The 26,681-nt window shown below is 41.5% G+C and overlaps 1 protein-coding gene across 1 annotated transcript; it reads left to right on the top strand.

Moving 5' to 3' along the window:
* Nucleotides 1-3,266: 3,266 nt before the first annotated feature.
* Nucleotides 3,267-26,385, top strand: LOC103749525 (carboxylesterase 1E-like). Its single transcript, XM_029555715.1, has 9 exons — nt 3,267-3,533; nt 8,094-8,301; nt 9,799-9,943; nt 12,843-12,973; nt 14,658-14,811; nt 19,141-19,245; nt 19,915-20,019; nt 22,441-22,479; nt 25,601-26,385. Exons 1-9 carry the CDS (start codon nt 3,482-3,484, stop codon nt 25,622-25,624), a joined length of 963 nt encoding a protein of 320 aa, XP_029411575.1. The 5' UTR covers nt 3,267-3,481; the 3' UTR covers nt 25,625-26,385.
* The last annotated feature ends 296 nt before the right edge of the window (nt 26,386-26,681 follow it).

Below are 26,681 nucleotides of genomic sequence, written 5' to 3'. Positions count from 1 at the left end.
CGAGAAATATTTGAAAATGAATGTGAGGATGGATAAAAGAAAATACAAATAAATAAAACAATATTACAGGCAAGACATGAATATTATAATGGTGGTTAAATGTTAATCATCTAGAAATTTTCCTATATAAATGAAGATGTATATTATCATTGAAATAAGATTACATTGTATAACTATTACAAAAATGTGCTTAAAGACTACATTTTATTAAACTATAATTCATATAAAATATATACTTTATAGTGTACTATTTAAAAATAGTTGACATATTGAAACCTATGTATTATATTAAACATCACCATCATCTAACCCCAGATTCAGCATCACTCTATGAAAAGCTCCCTCCCCTTAGCAGTCATCCTCATGCCCCATCCGTTTTCTTTCACCCTGTCCTTACAACCAATAGGTGTAGATATACATCTACACTGCAGCATGTTCTTGTGACTCAATTGTATTCCGTAGTTTGGACTGTGTACCTTTCATTGATTCATTCCTTTGTTGACACACTTTAAGCTTTCCTTTTGGCTGTTGTGAATAACACTGCTATTTAAGTTCGAGTTTTTGTATGGCCTGTGTTTTCAATGCTCTTGCTGTATTTCTAGGACTGGAATTGCTGAGTGACATTATAAACTATGTTTACCTTTTAGTGAAACTGACACTTTCTTACAGCACCTATAACAGTCACATAACCTATGTTTCCATCATGTCTACATCTCCATGTTAGTGCACAGAGATGCCTATCACTATCTTAAGTGAATATGCTGCATTTCCTTAGCCAGCTGAGCCAGACTGCATTCAAGTAAATTCCTATTGTAGGACATTTAGTGATAATATTAAGGAAGATTTTAGCAGCTTCCTTGTGTCCCAAGTAGGGGATGTATTTGTGATGCCTCTAGAACGGCTTTGTTGTTATTCAGGATTTCTTTGACTATTTGGGTCTTTTGTTTATCGATATTAATTTTATGACAATACTGTCTATTTCTGTGAAGAATGTCATTGGAACTTTGATGGAGGTTACATTGAATATATACTATTTTAGGTAATACAACTATTTTCATAATATTGATTCTGCCAATCCATGATCATGGGAGGTATTTTTATCTTCTGGTGTCTTCAAATTCATTCTTCGGTGTCTTAAGGTTTTTCTAGGAAAGGTCTTCTTGCCTCCTTGATTCAGTTTACTCCTAGGTTGTAGGGTGTTTTTAAACTATTGGGAGTGGGATATTTTTCCTGATTCTTGTTCAACAAGCTCATTATTGATATATAGAAGTCACTGGTTTGTGTATGCATGTTTCCTCTTCTACAGTTTTGCTGAAAGTATTTGTCAGACCTAAACATTTTCTCATGGAACTTTTAGGGTCTTTTGAAAATAGAAGCCTGTCATTTGCAAATATGATAATTTTACTTCTTCCTTTCAAATTCATATCCTTTTTAGGTATTTCTCACCTTACTGCTTTTTGTAAGACGTCCAGCACTGTATCAAATAAGAGTAAAAAGTTATCACTTTTAACAAATGTGTTTTCTGTATCTATTGAGATTCTATCATCTATCAAAGATCAGGTGAATTCTGTCCCTCAGTCTATTTAGAGCATGTTATTGATGTCCCTGTGTTGAACCATCTTTTTTGTCTCTGACATGAGACTCATGCTTAACCTTAATGTGTTCTTGAACACAGTTTTAAAATAGTTTGTTGAGAATTTTTGTATCTGTGCTCATTAAGGAGAGTGGCCTATCGTTTTCTTTTTTAATATTTTATTTATTGTCTTTATGAGCATATTGCCTGCATGTGTGAATGCACCTGTATTGTGCAGTGCCTGTGGAGGTCAAAAGAGAGCACTGGAGTCTCTGGAACTGGAGTTATGGATGGTTGTTAGCTGCCATGTAGGTGCTGGCAGTTGAACCCAGGTCCTTGCAAAAGCAGCCAGTGATCTTAACCTCGGAGCCATCTCTCCAGCCCCTATAGTTTTCTTTTGTTATTGTATCCTTATGTGGTTTTGGTGTCAAGGTAATATGACTTCATAGAATGAGTTTGTGATAGTGTGCCTTCCCTTTCTATTTTGTGGAACATAAGTAAATAAACGACAATGGATATGGGTGAAGTTGTTTAGAAGGACAAGCCATTATTCACTTTTAGTGGGACTGTAAACAGATGCAGCCACTGTGGAAATGAGTATGGATGTTTCTCAAATTTCTAAAACTACAACTATATGACCTAGGTATTCCACACCTGGGTTAAGTATTCCATGCCTGGGTATATGCCCAAAGGGCCTACGTCCTACCAAGGAGATACTTGCAAACTGTGTTTGTGACTCCACTATTCATAAGAGCTAAGAAATGAGCCAGTCTAGGCAGATATCAGTAGATGAATGGATAAAGAAAATGTGGTACATACATACAATGCAATTTTATTCAGCTATATAGGAATATGAAATCTTGATATTTTCAATAACAATGGATGGAAGAAGAGATCATCATGTTAAATAAAATAAACCAGACTCAGAAAGACAACTACTACTTTTTCTGACATACATGAATTCTAGAATTTAATGATTATTTACGTGCATATACATGGGCGTTGATCATGAAACTAGGAAAGAGATCATGAGTGAAGAAGAAAAGGGGGGTGAGGGATGAAATAAGCGGAAAAAAGAAAAGGTGGGCTTTTGGTGGGGAGAGGACAAGCTGATGGGGCAGAGGGATGGAGGAGAAGAGTGGTGAAGGGGAACAACGGCAAGAAATTCTGTATGAAATGCTATTTAAAAGCCCAATACTGTGTAGCATAACTTAATAAAAAAGTATTAAAACAAAAGGAATATAGTTCACCTACGTTAAGACTATCCTGTCCCCAAGTCACTCTTCTGAAAGGTAGTGTGTTTTCTGACCACGGTAATGCATGACAGAGGCTAGGCTGTTTGACCTCAATGTTGACAAAGCTAATTAAGGCAGAAAAGGAACTTAAGAATTTCTACCAAACATGAGAGTCTAAAACTCTAGGAAATACCAACTAGGTGAGGCTGGAGGCTTGCCCTAATCTCCATGATGTGAATCTGTGAATCTGTGAGGAGTTCTAAAATCGTCTAGATTTTTGTGAGGACCCCAAAATAAAGCTTTGCCCTGCTTCAAAGTATCTGCAGGCTAGCACCTGCATTCAGAAAGTTAACAGAGCACTAAGGCTGCTGTGCTAGGGGAAGAAATGCTTACATAAGAAGTTGTTTGACTAGTTTGTGGCCACCTGTAATCTAAGTGTAGAGTCCGAGAATGTTCAGATAAAGCAGGGTAAACTCTGGGTAGAGGTGGCTTATGAAATCCCCTGGGACGCCTTGAGACCTCTTTGGAACAGAGAGAGTATTATGGTCTTCTGAGATTATATAGTTGACCGGGACAGATTTGCAGACTTTCTCCAAAACTGGAGCAGAATCAGTGTGTTCCCTTTGTTGCAGACTGGAGATTTCACTGGCTCCCAAGGCTCTATCCATGCACCATGTGCCTCTGTGCTCTGATCCTGGTGTCTCTTGCAAGTTACACAGCTCAGGGTGAGTCTTTTGAAATATAAATAGTGGGCATTGGGGGGCACATTTTAAAAACCATGTGTCTGGTTGGCAGAGATGTGCATAGGGTAAAGCTGTGGCAGTTTTAGTTCTGGAGCAATGTTCCTTCTCTAGACATGGGTATGGGTATGTCGGGAGAAGAGGAAGATAAACACTTGGAGATCCAGGATCACGTGGCAGATGCCAAAGGGCACTCACTAACCCCGTGTGTGACACAAGAGGATCAAAGAAGCTGTTTATTTTCTCCTTAATTATTAGTCCATTTTTACCAGATCATGGAAAGAAAGTGAGCAGAATATTAAAATCACTAACTGATTCTGAGCCTCAGCTCAATACTTCTAAACCAATTTCCCCAGGCAAAGTACTGAATTTGATGTACTTGGATAATCTCATCTCTAAAATAGTGGAGGTGCTAGAACCTTCTTCACTGGGTTCCTGTAAGGATGAAGTGGGCTGTAATTTCTACAACACTTGGAGTGGTACCTGGTCTAGTAAAGGTGTTAGAAAGGAAAAAAAATCAATGATGGGATTGTTTTTAAATGAAGTGTATTGAGGCTGGGAAGGTGACTCAGTGGGTAAAGCACTTGCTGTGTGAGCGTGGGAACCTGAGTCTGAATCCCCAGAATTCAAGTAAATTCAGTGATATTATCCCAATGATCCTATGGTAAGATGGGAAGTGGAGACAAGAAAAGCCCCAGAAGCTAGTGGGCCGGCTAGCCTGGTATACACAGTGGCAAACAACAAAAGGCTCATGTTCCAAACATGGTGGAGGATGAGGAACATCTGAGGTGTTCTTCTGACTTCCACAGATGCACTCCTGTATGTCCGTGCCTTCACTCACATACATGAATGTATACACAGAGATACATGTACACATATCATACATACATACATACATATGTACGTACATACCAAAACAAAATAAAATGGAGTACATTAATAGAAAATTGGAGGTGTAATCAAGTCAGCACATCAGAGCTGAGGGTCATTGAAAAATCTCTGCTACTCTTGATTTCAGAGGAAGAATTCCTCACTGGGGTGGGGGTGTGGCTAAAGGAAAAGCACTAGGTTCAGATAGGAGGCAGAAGGATGCATAAGGGAGAAACAGGTGCTTCTTTTGGGTGTCTTCTGAAGGGACAGATGAAGCAGTATACACAGTAGTAGGATTGATTTGAATCATTTCAAGGGATTCTTGGTTGCAAGGGCTATCCTACTCATTGGTACATGGTTCTATGTGACCAGGGCAGGTAGATGGTGACCTAGGGTGTGAGACCTATTAAAAGAGGTGGTTGGAATGGAGATTTACTTTTGGGGTGGGGACCTCTAGGAGTGGTAGTTCTTGTAGAGTCATGAAAGTCTCATGTGTCAAAGCATTAGATGCACAAATTCATGATTAATATAACATTGTGCATTGGATCTCAACATTTATTTGTGCTATCTTTCCAATTAATTGGGAAACTGAGATAAGAAGGGGCATGTATTCTCCCAATATCATGCAGAAAGTCATGCATTAGTTGATATGTGGCTCCTGTATCCAGAGCCAGTGTTTGGCTACCAGAACCCTGATGACCTAGACCATGTTTAATTTTAACTTCTCTCTGTCCTTGTGACACGGTGAGAGGCTAGGAACTTAGAATAAAACAAAATAAGGAAGGACCCATGTTTAGATTGGAACCTCCTTTCCTACTGATTACCCCACTTCCATTTTGGGAAATCCATACAAGCTGTTTCCTAATTGTTGTTGCTCCTCTGCTAAGTGGCCTATTTATAACTGCCTAGTAACATTTCTCTGAGAAATAATTTAAAGGAACTGGCATGTATATCCAGCACACAGTGATTGCTCAAGATATCAGTATGTGCATTGCATATAATGTAAGCAGTAGCTACAGTGAGTTACCTTATTGCTCTGCTCTTTTTCTGAATTTTTATTGAATTTTTGCAATTTTCTTACAATATAGTTTGATAGCATTTAGATCCATTGTCTTCTCTGCACCTCCCCCCACTGCTCCCACCCAGTTTAATGAAATCTCATGTGTGTGTGTGTGTGTGTGTGTGTGTGTGTGTGTGTGTATGGCCTATAGAGTATGATTTGTGCCCCCAATGTCCTTCAGTGTGAATCCATCCACTGGGCCCACCAAGCATCCAACCCTGTAAGACACTCTCTCCCCCTCCCAGCAGCCATCAATTGCCAAAAGTTCCTTAGGTTAGGTTGGGATTTCTTACCCACTTCCCCATGTCTAAATTAGGATTTTGTCTGTCTTGAGCTTCACTCTAATGTTAACCAAGTACTTTATGCTGAGAATCCTTCTAAGCTGATGTTTCTACCCACTTCATCTTGGTGGAAGGTTAGTAATGATCTAAGGCAGGCCGCACCTAAAGATTTCACTTCAGACTTTCCCCTCTTCACCTCTTTGAAGCACTCCGCATTATTACTAAAGTTGTCCTTCCTTTCTCCCTACACTCCGTGGTGCTGTATGCTGCTACCACTGTGGTAGGTCTTCCAATACCCAGCTGTAGCTGTCTCTGTTTCTTCTATTTCAGTCTTTCTGTCACTTCACAATGGCCCCTGTAGAGAAGTCATACACACACACACACACACACATACACACACACACACACACACACAACTCTGCTGTATCCCTCTCACCTTTAAGTGGATGACTGCCTGCCCCTGACTGAATTCTGGGGCTGAAATGCTCATGTCTTGTGTTGTCATCTCAGGATATCTCACTGGCCTCCCAACAGCAGCGGCCTCACATGGAGCCAGCATCTGAAACCTGAGTTGTGTTTACTTCCTTTCCCCTGGTCTCTATATCTGGCCAGGGATCAGGTTCTCTTTCTCATTTATATACCCATATTTACTAATGCAAATTTCTCCTAATTATAGAAAGTCGTCAGTTTTCAGTCCATGTCTGGAAAAGAAAAAAGAAAAAAAGCAACTTTCAATGTCCTTGTCCACAGACACCCATGGCTTCCCAGAAAGTTCTCCTCTAATGATTTGGTAACACTTAACAACCAGGAAAGGAAAGAAACATCACATTTGGCTTAATCACATGAGGCACAGCTTTGCAACTGCTTTCCATAAACAACCTCCAGCCTTAGTGGCTATTCCTCTCTATTAAAAATATGCTTTTAGACAGGGCTGTGTCCTGATAATCTAATAATCTTAAAGTAAAAACATCATAATTCAAATTCTATTAAGTCAAACATAAGTTGAGGATAATATGTAGATGTTTCCCAAATAAATTCGTGTTTTATCATAATTAGCAAAAAACAGCCAAAAATAAGCTGAACTTCAATAGTATTTAACTAGTTATTAATACCATGTGATCCAGACACTAAAACCTGTTTTCTCATGAGTTTCTAATAAAATGGCTATTTTTCTTCCAGAAAAAAAATGGAGAATAATTTTTCTATTCTGAACATATATCCTGAAGGAAATATTGGCATATTATCTGTATCCAAAAAGGAGCAATTGGAAGAATGAGACGAAATAAATTGTTACCTGTAAGGGGTGCTCTGATACATTGGGGCTGTCTACCAAACAAGTAAAGACACGCAGTAGTCATGATAAAGTATATAGAAGTCCCGCTGCCTCTTGAAGGAGGGTCAGATTCCCTCAGGTCCTACAGCAGACAGAGCAGGACAGGTAAGAAGCAGCAGGCGGACAACGAAGGACCACCCACTCTGCAGCATGGAGCTAAGGGACAGACAGAGGCTCTACTCAGGAGGACCCAGCTCAGAACCAATGGAGGATTATGCTAGAACTTAATTGTGCCCTTTGCTCCAAAACTGCTCATGCTGCTAATTTGTCCACTGCATAAGACCCAGTCCTGGAGTTTCCACCCTCCTTCACAGGCATCCGCACGTTCCAGGATTGCCTTGACCTCCCTAAAGCCCCGTATTGGTGGTCTTCATTCATAGGCTGCCCACTGTCCCAGCCAGACCTTGTCTTTTTACTTCATCTGAAATGCCTGCTTTACTTAGTCTTGCTTCATCTCCCCCAACCTCCATCTTGTCTTACTCCTCCACAAGCCACAGTTACCTCTTTGAGACACAGATCAGAAGTACTCACTCCTGATTCCTGTAGCACCTTGCTGGTCCCTCTCCCAATACGTATCGTCTTTCATCTTAGCCCTAGATCAAGTGTGTCTGTGGTCCTTCCTTACACGGTCAGCTGTGCTGAGACAGGAGGCCACCTCCTCATCCTCTTCTGACATGACACTCAGCACCAGGATCTTAAGGATACATGCTTTCAAAGGCTTGAAAGAATGATACCAAAGATCTTGAACGTTCCTGAAACTACCACATTTTCACATTGAGTTTTGTTTGAATGCTTTTCTGTATGCAATTCTGATTCGCCCTTTCTATCAGCCCTCTAAAATAAGGATACGTTTCTGCATGTTTTTCTTATATGAGAAGATACTGAGGCCTACAGGACTTAGGTCACTTATTCAAAGTCACATACACTGGAAGTGGGAGCATCCACTAAGAACCCAGGTCTGACCTTTCCCCTCTGATGTGTCCTCCCATTCTCTTGTTCAGCGGGGCACCCGTCCTCACCACCTATGGTGAACACTGTGCATGGCAAAGTCCTGGGGAAGTATGTCACCCTAGAAGGATTCACACAGCCTGTGGCCGTTTTCCTGGGCGTCCCCTTTGCCAAACCTCCTCTTGGATCCCTGAGGTTTTCTCCACCACAGCCTGCAGAGCTATGGAGCTTCGTGAAGAATGCCACCTCCTACCCTCCCATGTAAGACTCTGGGGTGGGCCTGGGCTTCCTTCATTATATCCAGCATCACAGTATAATTATCCAGTTTTATATTTGTGGTGATTAGGTTGTTTTTACAAATTTGGCATTATATATCATTATTATGAAAGTGTTATAAATAAATTATTATATGCATTCATGAGTATTTTGGGATACGTTTTAAGAAATGACATTATTGAATCAAAAACAATGAATTTTTTTAAATTCAGAAATAGTTCAACTATATACACTTTGTAGGAAAACATGAAAATCTCCATCAGTAGATTTTTGACAATGCTTAGGCTTATTAAGAGAAATTTACTCTGGCTATTTGAGAAATAAAAAATACATTATAGTTGTAGCAATGGCAAATGTAATTTCAATCTTTGCTTTGTGATTAAATACTAGTTAATTTAGCTTTTCCCTCTGTGACATTTAAATTAATATTTTATTTTTATTATACCTCTTGCTCTGGTTGTTTAGGAAAAGCTCCTCAGAATGAAATGTGGGAATCATCTTCATTGCCCCGTTTCTGCCACTCGGTGTCTATGATATCTTGACACCTGAGAGCCCCCAATTGCTTCTTCTCCAACCTGGGGGCAGTGGAACTGCCTGGGTCCATTGAGATCTGGGAACATTGCTTATAATGTACTTGGAATATAAGCACTGCATGGCATGGATCTTCAAGGAGGTGAGATGTTGCCTGGGTGCTAAGACCACCGTGTGCCTTTTTTTTTTCTCATCTATGAAATGAAGATAAAGGTGCAACCCATGCCTGGAGTTAATCTGAGGCATAAATGAGTGAGCATACGGGGAGGATGTAAGTCAGTGCCTGGCTCACTGGAGCATCTCAATACTGTTACTGATTTGAATCTATGATGGATCTTTGAGACCTTGTATAAGGGCAGCCATCAGTGAGTGATTGCTTCAGTAGATGGTGGTAGAACTTTATCAGGCCAGAACTTCAAGGTCCTTATAGATAGCATTCTTCTCACTTAGAACTGGCAAACTGGAGCCCGCAGCAGCAATGACAATCACCTAAAGTCACAGCACATCAATGTGTAAAGAGCTAGAATATAGTTCTCCTGAAGTTACTGATGAAACACTGGTCAGCATCTATGTCTTCCATTTAAAAGAGTTTTCCAAGTTGATGGTTGTCTTCCAAGGTCTAGAGCATGTTTACCTGGTAGAGGAACTTAGTCTCCCATGCAGCCCATTGTACAAAGCCCAGCAGATGGCAGGACTCTGTCTAGGAAGTTCAGAGAGTGTCATCTCCCAAGGCAGGCCAGCATATGTGCATCTCTCTCCTTAGCCAGGAAGACCTACGATTCTGGGAAGGGTGCCAAATCCTTCTTCTTCAGGAGTGGGATACTACATCCCCAAGTTTCCCACCTGGACCCCAAGGTGTTCTCCACTTCAGTGTCTCAACATGGTAATGGCAATGATGTTCCAGCTTGCATGTGGTTGAACCTCAGGTGCTCTCTTTCCCCGCCCCCCCAGGTGCTCCCAAGACCCAGTGTCAGGGCAGATAGTCAATGACCTGCTAACCAACCGAAAGGAGAACATTCCTCTCAAATTTTCTGAAGACTGTCTCTGCCTAAATATTTACAGTCCTACTGATCTGACAAAGAGAAGCAGGCTGCCAGTAAGTATTGAGGACCACTGACTGAGACTTGTGAGTTCCAGTGTCAGGGATCTTCTGTGCAGGCTGGAAGGGGATGAAGGCATCTAGGGGCAGGTGCACCACAGGCCAGGAATGATTGAAAGGCCCAAAGCTAGCTTCCTTTTACTATAGAAGATACTTTTCCTTCTGCTTTCCTCTGGGACATCAGGGGTGATGCCTGCCTTCTATGTCCATTTAGAGAGCAGGAAACACTGCTTATAATATACTTGGAACAATAAGCACTGCATTGCATGGGTATGCGACACTGAGTAGGCTCTCTAACTTCCCTGTGCCTTTGTTTTCTTATCTATTAAATGGGTATCTGTGGTAGATGGCTTTACGGCTGGAATATTAACTTCCCAGGTATTCTTACACAAATAGAAAGGAAGAACGATTAGATAGACTGTTACCAGTCAGGGACTAGAGGTCACTTGTTCTATGAGCTGTGGATCAGCGAGAAGAGGGCCTTCCAGGCCTGGTCCTCAGCTGCTTTGACAGTAGCTGGGATCTTGTAGTGTTGCAGCTTTTGGGAAGATTGGGGCACCAGGACCCTTATCTCTCTGGTGACAAATGTTACAGTTCTTTTGTAGACCCAGGAAGTCAGGATTCCCTTGCCCTTGAATCAGCTAGTATTGGAGATTCCAAGTCTAGGTGTTAGGATTTCTTAGCTTTTAATAGCTTTGGCTAGTGCTACACCACCAGGACCTTGGGTTTCTGAGACCCTGCATCCTTAAATTTGGCAGTTCTCTTGAACTCTTCCAACATCCAGAGTCCATCCTTTCTCTTCTTTGGCTCTTTACAGCCTCGATCCATGCAGCAGCCGCAGATCTCTGCCCTGTCTCTTCTGCCGTTTATCTTGTTGCTCTCTTGCTGTTCTCTGGGGCATTCTAGCTGCCTCTCACTGTTACAGCCACTGTCGTGGATGCCATGCTGGGGGACTGCTATGGCTGCTTTTTGCTATTACTGGTGCATCTCCAGCTGTCATTGCTGATGTCAAGGCCTCTTCTGCTGCTGTGCTGCTGCACATGTCACCTTTGCCCTCCAGCCGAAAACACTGTACTGATGCTCCACTGCAGTGACCCCCACCTGCTCTGGTCCCAAGGCTGCCACTGCTGTGGCTGCCAGACATTCCTGTGGCTTTGATGTTGTTGGTCCACTGTTGCTGTGACTGTTCCTTCCCTTACCTGCTCGGCCTACTTTCCTAAGGGTGGATAGCAAAAGTAAGCAAGAGAGATCACAGTGTAGGTCAGTGGTAGAGTACATGCTTGGTATGCTCAAGGACTTGAGTTTTACCCTCTATACCTGAAGAAGAAAAAGAATGGGCAAGAAAAAGACCGTTCAAGAGGAACCTTTGGCTCACACCAGTAATCTCAGTACTCAGTAGCCTGAAACAGGTGGATTTTGATAAGTTTGAGGCCAGATTGGGCTACATAGCAAGTATCAGACCAGACAGGGATACATAACAAGACCCTGTGTTAAAAACTGACACCTAGATAAAGAAAGACACAGAGAAAGAACTTTTGGTCGCCTAATTTTGCAACACGCAGTGGGGCAGCACAGGGTGTAGGTGAGGAAGTTAACTGACTTGGTCATTCATTCCTTCATCCTTCTGTTGTTCACTAAGTGTCACCATACACACAGGCAAACTTGAAGGGAGGTCAGTGAATGAGGAACATGAGCCAGTCATACAGAGTCTGTGTCAAGGACCTTGCCATCTGGGATGCACAGACATATCATTAGCTCTTCACCCTGCCATCGCCCACCTTCATGTCAAGACGATCTTGACTTAATCCCTTCTTGAAGGTGGCATAGGTGGAGAAACAGAGTCTCTGAGAGCATGGAGGCAGGAGACCTTTCAGCTATAGCACAAGTCCTAGAGCCACAGGGTGTGGGCTTATATCCTGGGTCTGCCATAGATTAGATGAGAGACCAGGGCCATTTTGTATGCTTTTGGTCCATTTTCTCAAAATTGGCTCATCCTGTGAGAGCGTTCGGAAGGGACTGTGAGACTGTTCTTCTCAGAGAACACCATGCCTGCTGTTCCTGTCTGAGCACATACAGCAGCAGTGCTGAGACCGAATCAGGGCTGCAGGAGGGTCTGACCCCTGCAACGAATTTATCTCATGGATTATTTCAAGTGCTTAGAATAGCGCTTCCTTCTTAATTTGTCATATGAGTTCTTTATTTCTATTAGCAATATTAGGAAATATTACCTTTTAATCTTTTCAGCTCTTCTTTGAAACCTGAGGTCTTTAAATCCAAGAACCATGAATTAGAAGTTTTGTTGTATCCCTCTCGTCCTCAAGTCTTACCATACTCTCTGGTTGGTGGTAGGCTTTCATTCAAGTGGCTCAGAACTTTCTGTGGAGGTGGACAGTAGCTGACCCAAGCAGGGTTAAAGGATTTGAGCATACAGAGGAGGTAGAGGGGAGGCCTCATAGGAAGGGGCAGGATTAGGGATGTGTGAGTCTTGAGATAATCTCCCAGGCATATTAGAGTTAATAGAGGTGAAGCTAATCACCACCCTTTGTTTATGTCCAACTGTTTGAATGGTCCAGACACAAGAGGGTAGAACACTGGGGAGAACATACACCCTTAGCATGATTGCTCTCAAGATGAACTTTCAGTTGAAAGAGACTTGGGAAAACAGGGCACATGTCTAAGGAAAAGATGGAGGGCATTGAGTGGGATGACATCCTGGGTCCCAGTCAAGGGTGTTGGGAAGGAGAGAGACTGACTGTTGCAGCCTCTGTGGGCACTGGTGTGACTTGAATGATGCCTTCCTTGAGTCACAGTCTAGATACCAGCAACCAAACCAGACAACCCCTGTTGTCTTCTCAAGTCAGCATCCTGTAATCCGTGCTACTGTGTCCTTGTCCAAGTGATGGTGTGGATCCATGGCGGTGGACTGGTGTTGGGCGGGGCGTCAACCTATGATAGACTGGCCCTCTCTGCCCATGAAAATGTGGTGGTGACCATTCAGTACCGGCTCGGCATCTGGGGATTCTTCAGGTAGGGTTTTGGATTCTCTTTTATGAATACTAACCACTACATTAGTCTCTTTCATTTATAGTAATGCCAGATCTTGGGAATTTTACAAGCGAAAGAATATTTAGTTCAGAATTTGGAGGGTCAAACATCCAAGATGGGGCTATTTTTTTCTCTTAGTGGTCTGGGGAGTGGCCCTTAGTCGAGATCAACATGGTAGAGGGATAGAAATGGAATCTGTAGCATACAGAAGAGATCATATGGTGATACAGGCAATGGAGGAGAAGCTGAGGAGTCTCACTCTTTTATAACAATTCACTCACTGGGGAACCAGCCTAGGTCCCATAAATTGACACTAATCCCTTCTGAGGGCAGTACACCCAGTGACCTAATATCCTCCCATTGGGGGTCACCATTAACAAGTTCCATCACTGCATAATCCTTATACATTAGCATATTCAAATGTAATATCTGCCAAGTCAAAGATGCCCCAGTGTTGTCATTCCTCTGGAGACCTTTGCTAGGTTCCTTCACAATGCATCCAGTCCCTTATCAATGGGCCCCATTTGTCTACTAAACTCCCAGATGTACTTGTCCACTTGCTTCTGAGTTTGTGTGTATACTAATTTTTCTGCTATTCCGGGCACATAGAACAGCTACTTTAAACCATAAGCTTTCCGGGGTGGTCACTGTGCTCTGGGGGATGGATTGAGTCATGCCATGCTTCTGTTGTTCCATGCAGAGAGAACAGCACAAAACTCATCCTTTTACTCCATAACCCTGTGTGGGTGATGTCTACTCCATCTTCCTGTTTGCTCAGCACCATGGCCTTGTGGGCATCCCAGACTTCTCTTTTTCTTGTGCTCCACACCCAATCACTCAGCAAGTCCTCTTCTCTCCATCTTCAAAACAAACTCCAAATCCATTGACTTCTCAACTACTCTGATCAAAGCCTTATGTTTTAGGACCGGATTATTATTATAACCACCAGTTTTCAAACATGTGCTATATTTAAGCTGTGTGTCTTCCACAGAGTGGTCAGAGTGCTGTGAGAGACGTAGGCTGAATCATATCTTGCTTCTGTAGATGGTTCCTGCATACTTACAATGACCTGAAGTCCTCCCCAAGGTTCACTGCACCTTCTCTATCTGCATCTCACCTACCTCTACTCACTTTTTCATTCCCATGGCCCTGAGGAATTTGCACCTGTTACTTCTAACAGCAATAACATTTTATGATTTTATAATATTATAAGCACACATACTCATTTTTTATTGGTCTCCAGTAACTGCCCCTGCCTTGAAGAAGCCTTCCTTCATTATGCAATTTGAAATCCCACCCCATAACCTACAACCACGTATCTTTTGTAACCCAGTTTTATTTTTCTTCAATGCACTTCCATTGCTTGGTAATATAGTCTTTCACACATGCTTCTCATGGTCTGCAGTAGGAACTGAATAGTCAGTTTGTCTTGTTTGTTTGAAGATGAACTCTAGCTCCTTGGCTAGCATTAGTTGCTAGAAAATAAGTGCACAGCCCCATAGAGAGCATTGCTATAGAGATGAAAGGCAGGCAGACAGGGATGAATGTCAGAGACATAGAGCTCTGTCTTATTACAGAAAGCTCACCCAGCGCCCCAGCACATCTCTAGCCTTGACCTGAGAACTCAGCCATGACACCTCTGCCTGGACCTTCTGTTGTCTTACAGCACAGGAGATGAACATAGCCTGGGAAACTGGGGTCACTTGGACCAGGTGGCCGCATTGCGCTGGGTGCAGGACAACATTGCCAACTTTGGAGGGGACCCAGGATCAGTGACCATCTTTGGAGAGTCAGCAGGAGGTGAAAGTGTCTCTGTCCTTGTAAGTGTTCCTAGGAACAGACCTCATAGCCAGGCTTGATGTAGCTGCAGTTGGGACCTCGTGGAGACCAGCCAGTCCAATCACAGGCGCTTTGCTTTCTGTACCTAGATACAGGTTGACTCCATTTACTCAGCATTGGATGGTGAAAGTCTGATACCAAACTCCCTTTTGCTGTTGGAATCTCAGAACTCACAACAAATGCCAGTGGTAGATGGAACCATGCCATTTTCTCTTCCCACCTAACTGGATTCTTTTTCTCTCTTTCTTTTTCATTTTTGATTGATTGTTTTTGTGTATTTCATATAGAACATCTCCAAACTTAATCATCTTTATACCCCCATACACACTGGCACCCTCCCGTAGCGCCCCCCGACTGGAGCCCATTCACTCTTTTATCCCTGTTACTGCCCGCTGTGTTGTCAGTGCCCCCAGCCATTCCTCAGTACAAGTCCATCAGCTGAGTCTAGTCAGCCTATCTAGAGTCCCTTGTTTTAGAAGATCAGCTCTTCTTCATCTAGCAGCAGTCAGTTGCCAACATTCCTTTAGATAAGATTGGGGTCTGCTATTCATCATCCCAGTTCTATGCTGGGTTACTGTCTGCCTGAGTTTGCATGGGACTTGTGTATACTTACACCTATGCCATAGAATCATAGGAGAAACAAAGGTCATAAACGGCCAAAGTGTAGAGCGCAAGAGTCTGCTAAATAATGGTCTTTGGACAGAACCACTTTATTAAACTTCACGCACCCAAGGCTCAGGGACCATCATGGAAGAGGAGGAGGAAAGATTGTAAGAGCCAGGGAGAGTGTTCATGACCTATGGAAACAGAGTACTACAAGCTCTTGGGAAACTGCTTATATGATTCTTTTTCTCTTTAATAATCATTTCAATATTAGGAGTCACTTCTTTTGAGAATTAGTGGTGAGTATGGGATCTTCCTGGTGTGGAGAGAGGTGAGGGGAACCTGTAGAAACTTGAAGAAAGCCCTCCAGCTTCCTCAGAGTACTACCCCATCACCATCATTTTCAAACGTGTTCACTAACTGGATATTCAGAGGGAAACGTTTTTCTCTTAAAGTAGAGATTAAAAATTAGAAAGAAATTCAAAGAGGATGTGGCACTGTGGCCATTATGACATATATTTCTGTAAATCTTCCTAATCTATCTATCAATTTATCCATCTGTGTTTGTATATATTACCTATTCTCTCTGTCATCTATCATCACTCCATTGAGCCTCTCTCTCTCTCTCTCTCTCTCTCTCTCTCTCTCTCTCTCTCTCTCTCTCTCTCTCTCTCTCCCTCTCTGTCTCATTTATTTTGTGTGGATTTATTTTTCAGCTTTCCAAATTCAGTTCAGTTCTTCCAGGATTTTCCATATATGACAATGATATAGATTTATAGCTTCTGTCTTCATTTTTAATTCTATAAATGCAAAAATTGAATTAACTTGAACATCTACACTCAGTAGTAGGATACTTTAGCACATAGGATTATTTTTTTCATTAACTCAAATGTTTTGGTGCTAGGAAATGAATCCAAGATTTCATGCCCGCTAGCCTCTTGATGAGATACATAAATATTACAAATTAACTCGATTTATACAAGAAAAAATCATTGCAGTTCATTTACTTCCATTCATTTTTTTCACAAGATCTTTAAATACATTTACGACTCTCCTTTTAATTTTTCATTTTCTATTTATTTATTATGCATATGAGTGTAATGCCTGTGTGCATGTAGGTGCGCCTGTGTCGTGCCATGTCTGTGGAGGTCAGAAGAGGGAATCAGATCCCCTGGGACTGGAGTTACAGACAGTTGTTAGCTGCCATGTGGGTGCTGGGAATTGACCTTGAGTCCTCTGCAAGAGCACTCAGTGTTCTTAACCAGTGAGCCATATCTCCAGCCTCCAATTTTTCATTTTCTTGATGAACACAGTTCTTCAGTTTTGTAGTTTTTTCCCATAATACATAGACTTAATACTTACCATTTAATAAATTTAATTCCTTCATATATTGTTTGCAGTGTGATAATAAATTGGAATGTTTTAATGAAAAAAATTAATGTATTTTATATATTTGCATGCATATTGATTTTGTAATATTTTAGGGCTCCTGAAGAAGAGAAAATGACATCAAATATTTGTTGCTTTCTATTTTTATTTCCTGGTCTCATGGGGTACAAAGAGATATCTCAAGGGTTCTTTTTTTGTATTTGCCTAAGGTTTATTTTTGGCCTATAATGTGATCAGTTTGGGAGAAGGTTCCATGTGCTTCTGAGAAGAACGTGTTTCACACTCTGTTGGGAAGAATATTCTGTATATCTCTGTTAAGTTCAGTTGATCCATGGAATCTTTTAACTCTGAAATTCCTTTGCTTATTTTTTGTTTGATGTTGAAGTCCTCCATTGTTATTGTGACAGGGTCTATGTGGCCTTTACAACTTTTAGTGCTTTTTTTTATTAAATTAGTGACTCCAATATACAGTGCATCAATGGTTAGAATTGTTGTGTCTTCTTGACTGATTCTTCCCTTTATTGCGTTTGGTTTGAAGTCTGCTTTATGAGGTATAAGGGTAGCTCTGCCTGCTTGTTTACAGCTCCCATTTGCTAGTTTGCTTCCCATCCCTTGATACCCAGTATGGAGATGTCTTGCATAGTTAACTTTTCAAGACAATCTGGAAGTTTTTAAAATTTTTATTCCAGTCCATTCATCTGCATCATTTAAGTGAGGGAATTGAGGCCATTTACATTCAAGTTTATTATAGAGAGGGGTTTGCTATTTCCTGTGAATTTGGTAGGGGGATGTTATGTTTTGTTGGACTGTTGGCATTATTTTTCCTTCTGTCATATTAGTTTTGGGAGTTTCCTGGCTTGCCGTGTTGGACATGATTGTTTCTTTCACAGCTCTACTTTGTTCATCATGTTCCTTTTATGGAGCACATATTGTCACATGTTCTCACGAAGCAGGCTACCTTTCTTCTTCCTCCTTCTATAGTATTCCCTTAAGAATTATCTGTAGTTGCTGGCTTGGTTGTCGTGAATTGCCTTGATTTGTGTTTGTCTAGAAACATCCTTATTTTTCGGTCAATGTTGAAAGATAACTTTGCTTTATAGCATTCCTGGTTCACAATTTTTTACTCTCAGGGTTAGAAACATTTCATTCCATACCTTTTCTGACTCCTGTGGTTGATTTTGAAAGCTCTCATATTATTCTTATATCCCCACCTTTGTGAGCATTGATTTCAGTATTTTTCTTTATTTTGTAATTTTTGACATCTTGACTATGATGTATTGTAGAAACCCCCTCCCCTGGTCAAGTCTATTTGAAGTTCTAAACACCTCTTATATTTGAATATTCGCTTCATTTTCCAGGTTTGGGACATTTTCTGTTATAATTTAATTAAACAGTTTGTATAGTCCGTTTGAGTCTCTGATTCTTCTATACCATGAATTCTCAGATTTGTCTCTTGTATGTATCTCAGACTTCTTGGAAATGCTGTTCATGATCCTTTATCTTTCACCTTATATATGTCTATCTGTATTATTGTCTCCATTGTTTCTCCATCCCTGAAATTTATTCTTCTGCATGGTCTTGTCTCTTGATGTTGTTTTCTGATGTGCTTTTTATTTGAATGTACATTTCTTTCATTTTAAATATTTCTGTTCATCTTTTTTCAAAGTTTAAATTCCCTTGCTGAATTTTCCTTCTCCAGTTTGCTGACTACTTTGTTCACTTCAGAGGCTGGCCTCTTGAGGGATTGTATAGTTTTCTTTAGTTGGTGCATGTGTTTGAATCTTCTATATGATCATTGATCCTTTTAAAAAGACTATGGATTCTTCCACAAACATTTCATCTATCTCTGAGTTTTAGATTCCATTGTAGGGAAGTTGGCTGGTTGACAATAGGTCATGGGTGGTAGCTGTGTCACAATCTTTGTGTTTCTTTTTCCTGTTGTGCACATCTAGTGGAGTGGGTTTGTCTTTGAGTTTTTACATCTTCTTTCGGCTTTATCTGGATGTTTGGTTTACTATAACTCTTCCTAGAGGAATGTCTGAATGAAATTCAGTTTTGGGACAAGTGAAACTTGCCGCTGATTGTCAGATGCAGCCGCTGAGGTGATCTCACCTTGGCTAGGTGTCAGCATGTCCACAGGTGACGCTGCATGTTGATCTTCAAGGTGACCAGATGGAGTCAAAGCCCTGGTCACACTCTGTGTTCTGTGATCCCACTGGGAGCAGGAGACCAAACCACTGGTCCCACTGAAATCTATGAGTCTCTGACCAATTCTATGTTTTTAAACACTCCTCCTCTCCTCTCCTCTCCACTCCCAGGTGTTGTCTCCTCTGGCCAAGAACCTCTTCCACAGGGCCGTTTCTGAGAGTGGTGTGGCCCTCACTGCTGGCCTGGTCAAGAAGGACACCAGGTCCTTGGCTGAGGTAGGACCCACCTTGTACAGCTCCTGTGCCCTTTCCCACGATCTCTTCAGGAATATTTCGTGCTATGGGATGCAGCTGAGATGTTCAATGAATCCATGAAATGAGAATGGCTGAGCAGAAGGGTTTCTTTAGGGCTCACATCTCAACCACATTCTACAAGTTCTGAGGTGCCTTTGTGTAACTCATATTATTCAGACACCTTGCAATTCAGTACAAGTTTTGGTGTGGGAACAAAAGTTACCTCCTATGCAAATGACAAGGATTAGTTCTCCTTATACAATGGGTGAAACAATCATTCTCACCCGTAGGTGGTGAAACTGAAGGACAAGTGGTCAGACTATAGAGAAGGTGTCTACAACAGATAGAACTCTGGGTTCCTGCTCTTCATCCCACTGCACATGGCTTCTCTTGAGACAATCCGCTTAGACAACACTATGGTCACTTAACAGACTATAAAGCAATACAGACTTTAATATTTAAATGATCCATGTCCCAATTCAAATTAGTAAAACACTGTGGGCCCCAGAACCCATTCCTGTTTATGTAAAAGATTTTTGACAACCATGTACTAGTGTTTGAAAATGAATGTTGGATAGAATCTCTGTTCTATATTGAAAGAGGATAGAGGTATTACTCTTGACCTCTACTGTTGCCTATGACCTCTTGCAGAAAATTGCTGTCACTTCTGGATGTAAAATCACCACATCAGCTGCCATGGTTCACTGCCTGCGTCACAAGACAGAGAGGGAGCGCTTGGAGACCACGCTGAAACTGGTAAATGACCTATCCTACTGCCCCCACCCTGGGCACTTGGTCACAGGCCTCATCTCTTCAGTTTTCCAGTGGTCTTGGGAAAACTGTCTGGGATGTTTTCTCATCGCTCAGGAACGGTGTAATCCTGACCTTATTAGATTTTTTTGAAAAACCTCAATGTCATAAAAAGTTCAATACAAATATGATGAAAAATTACATTATAATCCTGTAGTTCTTTATAATAATTTGCCATTATTATTTTCAAATGTATTTGAGTACATTATTAAGCACAAAATTATTTTGAAAGGATTTATAACTTGTTTTTGTTGATTTAGGAACTATCAATTATTTTTAATATTTTTTAAATTTGTTATTTTTATTTTATGTGTATGAGTGTATGCTACTACCTAGTTTTCTATATTTTCTGGAATGCCACTTCAGTTACGATTCAAGGATAATAATCCATCCGCCCATTCACTCATCTTTCATCTATTCATTCTTCTACCCAATCCATTGGAATCAACTCATTAATTCAGTATAGATCCATCTCTAACTTTTCACCGAGTCTATAATCTACAAGTCAACAAAGCAGCATATACATTTTCACCCAATAGTTTGAGCAATTATCCATGAATACTTTCAACTCACCAATAGTGCATATATTGACCAACTCCATCCATGAAACCAAGATAATTTTGTAGAAGTATGTTGTCAGGTTAGGAAATGCAGAAATAAACTGAAGATATTTCCTCCTTACAAGAATAATCCAAGGAGAAATAGAACTATGTGTTTCATGTTAGGCATAGTGGGTGTTCAGAGAGGAGACACATTCATTACAACCAGCAGAAAAGGTCTTTTATTAGGAATGATTGATGTTCTTGGTAGTTTGTTATCACAGGGAACCTCACAGGACAAAAATCTGGGATGAAGGAGGATACAGAACATGGGAACTATCCCCTTTTTAAAGACAGATATGAGTGTGATCTCAGGACTCAGCTGAGGGCCTGCCTGGTCTCTTCATCTGGACGTTGCACAAGAGGAGACTTCTGGATCCCACAGAAGACCTCTATCACTGTATTCTTCCAGTATGTCCATGAGATGACTGAGGTTTTCTAAGAGTTAAGACCCAGCTGTTCCTCTTTGTATTCTTGTTACAGAATCTCCCTATGTAGCCTAGGCCCACTTCAAACTCTAAGTTGTCCTGTTTCAGCCTCTTTAGTGTTGGGGTTACGGGTGTGCACCTCAACATCTGTTTCACATCTGTTTTTGAATATCTGGAAGAAGGAAAATATTTTATCCATCATAGAAGTGCCCATTTTATACAGGAATATTTGATGCCTTTGGGAAAGCCCAAAGAACCAACAATCCAAATACATACTTAAGAGTTTCCGAGTCCTTGTGGATGTGCTTCCATGTTTATTCACTGACCGGAGGGAGGGAGGCAGAGAGAAACGGGGAGAGCATACCTTTTAGCGGGGGAGGCTAAAAGCCCTAGTGAAGGGATTCTAGTTTTTGCTTTCCATGTATAGGTCGTAATTATTAGCTAAGGGTAGCATTGTCATCAATCCAAACATGGTGAATCTACACCAAAGAGAGGCATAGATGAGAATGGTTTTCAGCAAGCAAAGGCATTAGAGCTTTCTGACAAGGTAAGAGCACTCATTTCAAGGATCCTTGAACATAAAAAGGAAGGTATTGTAACAGAATCTCCAGATAACTGAGCCGTTCTGGAGTAGAGGGCTCAGGACGTGGCTAGGTCCAGATGCTCTGAAGGCATTTAGAATTTACCAGTCCCTATCCCTCCATTTCCCACTGTGGTTAGCTAACTCCTCTGTGCAGATTTGTTCCCTGGGAAGGTGAAAGACAGCAGCACTCAAGATTTATATATTTAGAAATAAACGTTTCCCAAAATTTTATCAATATGTTGGATATAAAATCTGTATCTTGCAGGTATCTTTGAACTAGTCTTTATGTTCAGGGGTGTGGTGATCTCATGCCACACGTATTTGGTAAAACTCATGAAGTCAGAATAAGGAAGAGGGAAATGGGGCTTAGGGGAGTGTTTTCTCCTAATCCAGCCCACCTCAGCCCCATATCCCATCAAGCCACCAAATCTCCACCGCCACAATCATCTGTTTTCACAGCTCTCACAGAGGAAAATTGGGGCGTTGTTGCCAGAGGGAACAAGCTGTGGGAGAGATGACTGGAAGGACAGACACAGACAGCAGCTGTCCTCTCCAGGGCTCCAAAAATCCTGACTCTAGGTCCCACGGCCTCTCTCCTTGATGCCTCCCTCATCTTACTCAGGGCTGTACCAATTCACAGAGGAGACTGTGTAGGAAGGAGTCTGGAGGGACAACCCAGTAACTCTGTGCACAGCTCAAGGGATCAGCTCTGTATAGGGGAGGCTTTATAATACGTCCTTTGCCTTTGTCTTCACAGAATCTTTTTAAGCTGGATTTACATGGAGATCCCAGAGAGGTAAGTACTTTCCTTTCTGGGTTATAGTAACAGTGTTTAACGCCTATTAACTATAATTTAATAATTCTGTGGAATCATAGTCATTCCTGTGTGTGCACTGCTGAGGCCCAGAGAGGGGAAGTTACTAATTTCTTTGCCAGTTTACACTGACAAGAGAGTCAAAGGCCAGAATTGAACCTACCCGTGTGCAGTGCTGACTCCAAGAACAGTGCTCCTGGTCAGGAGGAGCTCTGTCTCCTGGGATAATCTCCTTTGTTTCATGTATATTTCTTGATCTCAAAATAACCCTGTTAGAGGAGGCTTCTAAGTAGGACTTTCCTCTCCCAGAACCCAGATGGGGCCTCCATTGTCACCCCCCTTCTGACTTTCTGTTGGCCAGCACTTGTCAGTTACTACAGTTCTGTATTCTCTGTTCCTCCCTGGGGACCCCAGAGCTTCCTTTAAATGTCTTATGAGGTTGAAATGAGATGTTTTCAGCCATTCATCAATAATTTAAAAGGGACTCACTGTGTAGCAGGGTCTGATTTAGCAGCTTAAATATGGCAGTGAAGTGTATATGAGCTTCTGCCTTCTTGGGCACTTCTGTCTTAGTAGTGGAGGAGTGTAGTAGAAGAAAAATAATATATGCAATGTTTGCTGTCAATGGGAGTTAAATAAAAAAACCGGAAGATGGGAGAGAATCTTGACCAGCTGTTTTCTGTAAACAGCAGGGTCAAGGGACATATCTTGAAGTGTTGGTGGCATCAGAGTCAAGCTCTGGAATAAAGAAGGAAGACAGCTTTTAGGAGACCTGCAGGCAGAGAGAAGAGCAGCTGCAGGGGCCTGCTGCAGGAAGCCAGTATGCAGGAGTGGAGGCAGTGAGGAAGGGGCAAGCTTGAGGCTGAGCAGGTCATAGAGATGGGCATGTACACACAACTGGTGGGACTATGATCCAACATGAAATGGGGATGTTCAGAGTGTTATGAGCAGAACAGTGACATGATGAATTTACAAATATCTCCTCAACTGCATTGTGGAAATAGACTGGGGATGGGGCAGGGCAGGTGCTGAGACCAGCTGGGAGGTCAATTGATGGACATCTGGGTTGTTTCTGTTTTCTATCTATTGTGAATAATGCAGCAATAAGCATGGATGATGAGCTGTGAGATTTTTAATAACTACTTTTATATCATTGATTGCTATGGGTCTATTAAATTTATTTACTTCATCTTGGTTTAACTTTGGTAGGCTGTATATATATAGAAATTCATCTTTTTCTTTTAGGTTTTTCAGTTTAGTGAAGTAAAGATTTTAAAATATGCCCTATGGTTCTTAATTTTTTAGGGTCTGTTGCAACGTTTTTCTTTTTCATCTGACTTCTTTCATTTTGGTCCCCTCTCTCTTTTCTTTAAAGTAGTTAAAGGTTTGTCAATCTTGTTAATCTTTTCAAGGAATAAGTTCTTCTTTTCATTGATTCATTGTATTGATTTTTTTCCTTTTCTATTAACTTTAGCCCTGATTTTTTATATCTTCTGGTCTACTCTTTGTAGGTGTTATCTGCTCTTGTTTTTTTCCAACATTTCAGGTGCATCATTAACTTATTAATATGAGGTGTCTCTAACTTTCTGTTGTAGGCACTTAGTGCTATAAACTTTCTTCCTAGGCCTGCTCTTATTGTGTTCCATAGATCTTGGTATGCTTTCAATTTCTTTCAGTTCTAGGAATTTTTTAATTGCCTTTGATTTCTCCCCGATCTTATTTTAATGCAGTAGTGTGTTGTTTACTTTAATGAATGTGCATACTTTTACCTATTTTTATTGTTGCTGATATCCAGATTTATTCCTTTGTATTCAGATAGAACACATAATGTTATTCCAGTTTTCCTAAATTTGTGAAGACTTGCTCTGTGTCCTAATATGTGATCAGTTTTGGAGAAAGGACCATAGGCTGCTGAGAAGAAAACGTATTCTTTAGTGTTCGGATGAAATGTTCTGTAACTGTCTCTTAGATCCATTTGATTTACGATGCCATTTAACTCCAGGGTTTCTAAATGTCTCTTAGACACATTTGATTTATGATGCCATTACCTCCAGGTTTTCTCTATTTAGTTTTTGTCTGAATGATCTGTCTATTGGTGAGAGTGGAGTATTGAAGTCATTCATGATCATTGTGTTGGGGTCAATCTGTGATTTTAGATCTAATGGTGTTTCTTTCATGAAATTGGGTGCCCCGTGCTTGTACCTTCATTGTTAGGATTATAATATCTTCTTGGATATTTTTCCTTTGATATCCAAGACTGGACAGAACAACAGCTGGAGATTCCCTGTCAGGCAAGTGGCAGGGTTCTAGTGAGTCCTGAAGGGAGGGAGGGGTCAAGATCTCCCTGAAGTTGGAGGAATCCCTGGTGGGGATGGACTGGGATTCCAGGAGTCCAAAGAGAGGCAGAGGAGTCATGAGGAAGTGGAGGTTTCCGTGAAGCAATGGCGGGGCTTTGGGATGACCCATAATAGGGGGATACAGGCAACATACCTGGATCTCACATGAGGGTCCTTAATGTGGAACTGTTTGGCATCTGAAAAATCCCAAAAGGAGGGAAAGGATCAGGAGGAGGTGTCATTCCCTGGCATGCAGGAGTGGAGCTCTGGGGTGACCCAGGTGGAGGGGGACTAGTAGGGTTGCTGGAAGCTTACCTGGGTCTCTGGGCCATACGAGATGACTGGAGAGTTCCCGATGGGGAGCAGTTCAGAATCTGGCCTATTTTATGCCTTTTGATTAGAGAATCAAGACCACTAACAATAAAAGGTATTATTGAGACGTATTAATTCATGCCATTTTGTTGAGTGGATGATATTGTCCTACTCCTCATTTGATTAACTTTTTCTAATGTAGCTCATTCTTTAATGTACCCTGGTAGATGTGTTAATTTTCCTCTTTTCAAAGTGTAGGAATCCTTCAAGCAGCTTCTGTTTTCTGGCCTAGTGGCTGTGACTTCTTTAGTTTTTGTTTATCCTGTAAAGCTTCTTCCTTTCTCTGTGGAGGTGCTTATTGTCTTCCAGGGCTTGGACTACATCATTCCATGCTGTTTAGTTTTTAGGATTTCTGTTAGAAACCTATAATTCTGATGGATTCTCCTTTATCATAGAGCTCTCAGTTCTGCAGAAGGTGAATCAGGGACAAGACAGAGTCCAGCTGTCTTTTGAAAACAAGAGAGAATATTTGGACATTGGTGGAACATCGCCTCCCAGAGTCAAGGGCAGAACACTGCCTTGGAATAGTAAGAATGATAGTGGATGGGCTTGTGTTTCCCTTTCTCACTGAATAGAGCTCTAGGAAAGAGTTTGGTTAGTAACAGAAAAGAAAAACAACATTTTACTCTGAACTTTGCTCGATTTATGTTTTGCACGTTATATTCTTGGCTGACCCTGCTCATTAGATATAAAGAGCCACTCTCAGAATTAAACTTGCCTTTCTCCACCTGAGAGTTGGGTCCTAAGCCCTCACTCATTCATTTTTCCATCCACCAGCAGACCTAAGTTTCTGCACCTGGTGTGGTGCCAAGCTTCTGTAACCCTAGTGCTCAGGGGATGAGGGCAGAGACAAGTATATTCCTGGAGCTCACTGGCAAGCCTGTCATGCCACTCAGTGAGCTCTTGGTTCGATGAGTGACCCTACATCAAAAAATAAGGTATGTTGTGGTAGAGGACGACACTCCATGTCAACTCCTGGCCTCCAAACACATGCACATGCATGCCCATGCATTCTCACACTTACATACATAAGCATATACCACAGACATACACACTCAGAACTTCTATGCAACCAGAATGCTCATTGTTGTGAGCTCCTTTGTACGCTAATTGTATTTATGTTCCTTAGAATATAACCCTTCTAGAAGGTGCATGCCTTTAATCCCAGCACTCCGGAGACAGAGGTAGATGGATCTCTGTGAATTCCAGGCCAGCTGGGGTTATAGGAAGACCCTGTCTCAAAAAGAGGCCTTCTAGAATGTAAAACTTAAGCGAGCACATCACCACCAAGCTGGTGTCCTCCAAACTACAATTTAACTTTGTCCAGGCCTGTGCTCATATGTTCCTTGTTGTGTCAAGTCTATGATCTGTAAGCAAAGATTAGACATGTCCAAAACTTGTACTCCAAAAAGTGCAAAAGGTGCCTAACAATTAAAAGGTGTTAGGGGTCTGGAAAAATGACTCACCACTTAAGAA

The sequence above is a fragment of the Nannospalax galili genome, unplaced genomic scaffold (genome assembly GCF_000622305.1).
Source record: "Nannospalax galili isolate Female #2095 unplaced genomic scaffold, S.galili_v1.0 scaffold1967, whole genome shotgun sequence".
Classification (NCBI taxonomy): domain Eukaryota; kingdom Metazoa; phylum Chordata; class Mammalia; order Rodentia; family Spalacidae; genus Nannospalax; species Nannospalax galili.
The sequence above is the reverse complement of the archived record's forward strand: the minus strand, read 5'-3'. Positions and strand labels throughout refer to the sequence as shown.

Bases quoted from the DNA above. Each gene is read 5' to 3' on its own strand.
- LOC103749525 (XM_029555715.1), top strand. From the start codon at position 3,482: ATGTGCCTCTGTGCTCTGATCCTGGTGTCTCTTGCAAGTTACACAGCT. The intron at 3,534-8,093 runs GTGAGTCTTTTG...TCTCTTGTTCAG, and splicing joins TGCAAGTTACACAGCTCAGG to CGGGGCACCCGTCCTCACCA. The intron at 19,246-19,914 runs GTAGGACCCACC...GACCTCTTGCAG, and splicing joins ACACCAGGTCCTTGGCTGAG to AAAATTGCTGTCACTTCTGG.